The following is a 6,438-nucleotide window of genomic DNA, read 5'->3' on the forward strand; positions in this document are numbered from 1 at the left end:
CACACACACATAGTACATAGCCAAAAATATATATATATATATATATATATATATATATATATATATATATCTAGAGAGAGAGAGAGAGATTTTTCTCTTAAGTGATCAACTCTGTTACCTTGATTTTCTATAGTAAACATTTGATTATTGAAAACTGGAGATCTGTAGGAATACAAGCATTAAATTATATTTCTAATAAATACCTGAGCACATGGCTAGTAATGGCTAAATGAACTATACGATGGTTAACCCTGTTACTGTTTAATCACACTGCAATATCTCAACATATATTACTGTTTATGATTTACCTTGAAATGACACAAGAGAATTTATAGAGCACTTCAAGATGTTACTTGTCAAAGAATCTTTAAAACTTTTGTTGTGAATTACTGTGACAGCATTACACTTCCAAAACCTACTGTGAACCCTTTTATCCTCACACAAATGAGATCAAAGATGCATTCGAACCTTAGCCTCATTGTTGTGGGCTTGAATCCACAAATCCCACAGAAGGATGCTGGGATACGAAAGCTCCCACCAATGTCAGTGCCTAGGCCCAGGATGGAGCCGCCTCCTCCAATCAGAGCTCCCTCCCCTCCGGATGAACCACCAGAAGTCTTCTGAAGGTTGCAGGGGTTCAAGGTTTGCCCGTAAATGGGGTTACTGCAGTCATAACTAAAGTACGTACAAATACAGAGGGTCTGAGTTGGTAACAACAGTGGTTACAATGGTGCAAAGCAGCTTTCCAGAACCTTCACTCTCTCTGTTCCTGTGTTGTGGAGCAGGCTTCTAACCTTCTGATCTGCTGAGACCATCACAACCTTCAAGAAACTGCTGAAGACACACCTCTGCATTTATATTTCTGCTCTAATGTCTGTACTACTCTAGCTGACCCCTGAAACTTGGCATTTGTGATCAAGATCGTTAAAATGAACTTCTACCTCTCATAAAATGTATAATGATTGTGGAGCCCCAGGTGTTTATGACTGGTGTGCAGGGGTCTTATCTTGGGAACAACAATACATTTTCAGCATAAGTTACATCTTTGATCTTACACATTGCCATGTAATAGCTGCCCATAATACCATCATTTTAACAGATTGCAATAAAAATCTGTTCTGTTATGAATACTGAAGTCTGCAGGAGAGAACTGAAGTACTAGTATATTAGACTGGTACTTTTAGAAACCGCAAACTAGTTATAGAAATGTTTGCCCTTGGGCTGTATATCTCTGTCCCATAGATAAATGGTTTCAAACTAATAACAAAATTGCTTTGTAAGGTGAACAGCTGAGCTTCATGAATAAAGTTCACTGCAAAATCAAAAATTAGAAATTATATTCTTCATAAAATAAAAAAATCTTCTCACTTGAGAAGACCTTGTGGTATGTTGGTCTTGATGAACGGGATCGCGCCCTGCTTCTTTAGCACCTTAACCACCACACTGTCCATGAGCGCAGGCTGATCCAACTTACTCACCACACCACAGGAAGTGTCACGACCCTGCTCACACAAACAGGACGTTACATACACCGCAAACAGGAAGACACTTCTCTGAACCTGTCTAACCATCATATTCACCTCATATGCGACGTTGTCCTTGATGCTGATGGGCACTCCATACAGAAGACCTTTCTTTTGAGACTTGATGTCTTTAAGCTGCACCACAGACTCCATTATGATCTCAGTGCTGCAGTTCAGATTCTTGTTCACCTCCAGAGCCTTTGAAGCACACCATTACACATCTCAACAATAAGCATTTTCTTTTCCTGCTGGTCCTGTGGACTTTTATATATGTGACCCTGGAGCACAAAACCAGTCTTAAGTCGCTGGGGTATATTTGTAGCAATAGCCAACAATACATTATATGGGTCAAAATTATAGATTTTTCTTTTATGCCAAAAATCATCAGGATATTAAGTAAAGATCATGTTCCATGAAGATATTTAGTAAATTTCCTACCGTAAATATATAAAAACGTAATTTTTGATTAGTAATATGCATTGCTAAGAACTTCATTTGGACAACTTTAAAGGCGATTTTCTCAATATTTTGATTTTTTTTTTGCACCCTCAGATTCCAGATTTTCAAATAGTTGTATCTCGGCCAAAAAAAATTGACCCTCATGACTGGTTTTGTGGTCACATATTATGTACAAGTGAATTAAAATGTATTAATCAGTTGTTCAACAACACCATAATTGCTATAGGTTTCATTTCTAATAATATATTACTGCTCATCCTCTTTTAAGAGGAGAGATATTTTTTAATAATACTATAGCTGACATTTATAATATAAATAAAAATATGATTCAAACTATTAGTAAATGTTGTATAGAATAGACTGCACAAGACAGCTTAAGGTCTCAAAATTATAGTAAATTAAAACATTGATTGTAAACCTCTGAAGCTTGCAATAAACTCATAAATCTCATAAATTATCCACATGTAAAATATGGCAGCGGTCAAAACCTTTTCCATAAAGGCATAAAGCACAGCATCTGGCTGCAGGGAGCCGTCCTTGAGTTTCCCAGTGAGCTCAGGCAAAGACAGAGACACTATAGAGCTGCTCTCAAAGTCTGGGTTCTAGAAAGATGCGAGAGAGAAAAACATAAGATATGTATTGAATCAATCTATAATAGAAGAGACCGGGGCTAGTTGTCACAGATGCTTAATCTCAGTAACTAAACGGTTTTGAGTCAAAAGTCCAATTACACAAATGCTTATTTTCTCTAGTAGGTTTCCAAACATCTAGTTAAATCTGATAAATTAGTTTAAACTAAAATTTCAGTATTGTAATATTCTTGTAATATTGATTGTGTAAAAACTGAAAACTACACCACACTCTCATACATTCAGAAAAGAGTCAACAACATAGTGAAGATAGACTTTATCTGTATCTGATTCTCTATAAAAGTCAGACTGCACTAATAAAAATTATTCTGTGGTGAAGTAAATAATACAGATTTAGCTCAGGCAAGAATAATAATTAAAAAAAAAAAGTAAATTCTATATTAGTATTCAAATCAGGTTTGTAGAAATTAAAGTTTGAACTTATAGATATATTTTACTTGTTATGTTTACAAGGATTCTGTCAGTAAATAGCAAAGATACTAGTGTTCCCATCATAATTAGGTCGAATTTTTCACTGTTTTCTAGTTGTATTTACACTGTTCTATGATTTATGTTTTGTGATATCTGGAGTTGATTTTCTACCCAAAATGACCCATTCATACTCAAACACAATCCACTGATTGTTACCATCATTGTTTATTGTGTACCAAGTAGGGCTGTGCGATATTGAAGAAAATTGCGATATTCGATATGCGATACGATAATGTGCCACATGCTCAGATGAAACAGTTTTACTCAGCTGTTGCTGAGTCAGTTCTGTGAACTTCTATAACTATCTTGTGTCATATATATATAGTTATTTGTATGCATGTATGTATCAAGAGCTCCTGTAAAACCACAACAAATTCCTTGTGTTTGCGCACACTTAAGTGGTGAATAAAGCTCATTCTGATTCTAATATAACTAGTATACATGTTTCACCTTTTGCAAGAAGAAAGCACCCCTACAACAACTTCTGAAAGTGAAATGTAGTGTTTTACTCTAGCATTACATAAAAATGTAATTTTAACGTTTAACATTTACTCTATGAATTCAATATGCACTGATTCTTACTTAAGCTACAAAAGTTATTTAGGTAAGAGCAGTGAGTGATTTTCTCTTTGTGTTTTGTTCATGGCCCCAAATATTGCAAGCCGTAGTGATATGCATATTGCGATATGTTCATTTGCGATATTTCGATATATTGCACAGCCCTAGTACCAAGTATTGAGGTCTCTGTGTTCGGTTAGGTATTAATTATATTGTGTGGACATATTATCTTATAGAAAAGTATAGGACGTATAGCAAGCTATCTACTGCCTTATTGACTTAAATGTTTCTAAGTGAACCATATGCTTTAATAACATGTCTTATTTCAGTGCTACACTGTTTGAGACTGAGTAAAATATACTTGAGTAAATATATAATGATTAAGTAGAAATTACTCAACAAACTCTAACTGGCCAAGTTAAATTTACTTATTCTCTTTGTTAATTTTACATAACTTAGTAAGTGAACTTAGTAACTTAAGTAAGTGAATTTGACTAAATTCCAATCTTAAATTTACCTAAAAAATGATGCGTGCAAAAGAAAAAGTAAATAAATTTCACATCTATTTTTTATTTATTTTTTTTTTTCAGTGTGGGGCAGATCCACGCATTTTTATTGGAGCAATTTGTACTATGTTTTAAACGTATTACCATTTATTTACATTTGATTATAAATATATTTAATACATTATTATTAAATGCATTTAATTCCTTTAACGTTTTACGTGTATTAATTATTATATCTGTTCAGCACAAGAATGGAAAAAATAGTGGATTTTTGTTACACCTTTCATTTTTACATTTTCATAAACTGCTTTATTGTTTACATTTTGCAGTAGAACAGTAGTAGAAGATTTCATTGTAACAGCTTACCCCAAATAATGTGACATTAGAATTTGCATACAAGAAATACACATTCATAAACACTCACTCTATACACAATGCATATTCCATATGTATATTGCATGAATAATAGATGTTAGTTTTTATACCTGTATTTTAAATTGTTGCACTGCTTGTTCAGCCTGTTGAAGTGACTTATCTCGTCTTTTCCGTGCGTTTAGTATTTTCTTCTGAATCTTCTGATTATTTCTCCATTTCAATAAGAGATATAATGCACCTGTACCGCAAACTGTGGCTGCAATCACCGGCGTCCAATTCATATCCATGTCTAATAACTCTGCCATAGTTAAAGACTTCAAAAGGAATTGTCCGCACTAGAGCTCCAACTTTCATTCAATTTCCTGTGCGAACGGAAATCAGATCCCTTCGAGAAAAACTACAAGCTGTGCTCAAAACCGGGGAGAAAAGCTGTGATATCCGTGTGTGTGGGTAGGTAGTATAGCTAACATTAGCATTTAAACATATATTTCAGCTGCTTTTATTTCTTGTTATTGTATTTGGTTCCACTGACGTTCACACTCCAGGCCAACAGATGGCAGCAAAACATTTACAATGTAACGCTGGCAGGATTTAAAATAGTGAAAATGTCGTATTACTTAACTATTTTGAGTATCAGTGTCGAATACACAATGTTACGCACAAACTGATGATGGCAGGACTCTAAATATGTTTATTTACAGCTGAGGTGGATGGACACTGTGAACCGGAAGTTGACAGAGGTGGACCGTCTCTCTTTATATAAAAGTCTTTATAAACATTGTATTTGGTTCCACTGACGTTCATACTCCAGGCCAACAGATGGCAGCAAAACATTTACAATGTAACGCTGGCAGGATTTAAAATAGTGAAAATGTCATATTACTTAACTATTTTGAGTATCAGTGTCGAATACACAATGTTACGCACAAACTGATGATGGCAGGACTCTAAATATGTTTATTTACAGCTGAGGTGGATGGACACTGTGAACCGGAAGTTGACAGAGGTGGAGCGTCTCTCTTTATATAAAAGTCTTTATAAACACTTACAACTTCCGGAAAGTGTCACGCTGTCCTCCATCGGCGCATATCACAGTCCACAGAGGGCCACGTCAGGAAAACTCAGCTGAAATCATGGTTTTCGAAGATAAAATGATCACGAATGGAGAGCCAGAGGAGGTATAGTAGCATATAATGTTTTACAGAGCGCTTTAAATGTCATTAAGTGTGGTATAAAGAAGCCGCTTTATGTAAAACCGGTCTGGTTAATGGGCCGAGCCTGATCTATACGTTGAATCTAATGTAGTTACATATAAGCTATTATTTTATGCTTCTGCTGTCTAAACTGTTGCGTGGGATTTTGCATTTGTCTTGTATGTGTAAGTAAACACACGCATCCTAGGTATCCTATGCTATGTTTTGTTGTTGTTGCTTTTATGCTATTTATGTATATATAATATGCATGTATATGTATCCAATTAATATATTTTGGTGTGTTCAGGAGGAGGAAGAAGAAGAGGAGCAGGACATGGTGGTATGTCTTGTATTATAGAGCAATATTATATCTAAGTCAGTTCAAATGAATTAAAAATTATATTTAGCAGTTGTTCGAAAGTGTTTAATGGATACTGTCATGCCCTTGATCAAGACAGTAATCAGAATTATATATGGCTATATATACTAATTTTTAAACCATCTTCGCAATAGTTACACATTTTTAATTAAGTTGTTATTTTTTAATGTATTTTTTACTGTATGTGTACGTTAAAAGCGATGACAGAATTTTCATTTTTGGGTGAACTATCCCTTTAAGTCTTATATCAGTTAACCCTGTTGATCAGGGCTGTCCAAACTCGGTCCTGGAGGGCCGGTGTCCTGCAGAGGTTAGCTCCAACTT

General features: G+C 34.9%; 2 protein-coding genes across 2 annotated transcripts in view; one reads left to right on the forward strand and one right to left on the reverse strand.

Moving 5' to 3' along the window:
- The window catches only part of faah (fatty acid amide hydrolase), a 12,935-nt gene extending 7,948 nt beyond the window's left edge, over positions 1-4,987 (reverse strand). Inside the window, exons 1-5 of the mRNA XM_016483873.1 lie at positions 4,653-4,987; positions 2,471-2,584; positions 1,581-1,721; positions 1,369-1,502; positions 469-675 (exon numbers count right to left, since the gene is read on the reverse strand). Of these exons, the coding sequence (XP_016339359.1) occupies positions 469-675; positions 1,369-1,502; positions 1,581-1,721; positions 2,471-2,584; positions 4,653-4,847 (791 nt within the window). The 5' untranslated portion in view covers positions 4,848-4,987. The remainder of the gene's footprint in view (positions 1-468; positions 676-1,368; positions 1,503-1,580; positions 1,722-2,470; positions 2,585-4,652) is intronic.
- Positions 4,988-5,565: 578 nt separating this feature from the next.
- The window catches only part of uqcrh (ubiquinol-cytochrome c reductase hinge protein), a 3,619-nt gene continuing 2,746 nt past the window's right edge, over positions 5,566-6,438 (forward strand). The window contains exons 1-2 of the mRNA XM_016483911.1: positions 5,566-5,720; positions 6,043-6,075. Of these exons, the coding sequence (XP_016339397.1) occupies positions 5,676-5,720; positions 6,043-6,075 (78 nt within the window). The 5' untranslated portion in view covers positions 5,566-5,675. The remainder of the gene's footprint in view (positions 5,721-6,042; positions 6,076-6,438) is intronic.

This window comes from Sinocyclocheilus anshuiensis, unplaced genomic scaffold (assembly GCF_001515605.1).
Source record: "Sinocyclocheilus anshuiensis isolate Anshui unplaced genomic scaffold, SAMN03320099.WGS_v1.1 scaffold958, whole genome shotgun sequence".
NCBI lineage: Eukaryota > Metazoa > Chordata > Actinopteri > Cypriniformes > Cyprinidae > Sinocyclocheilus > Sinocyclocheilus anshuiensis.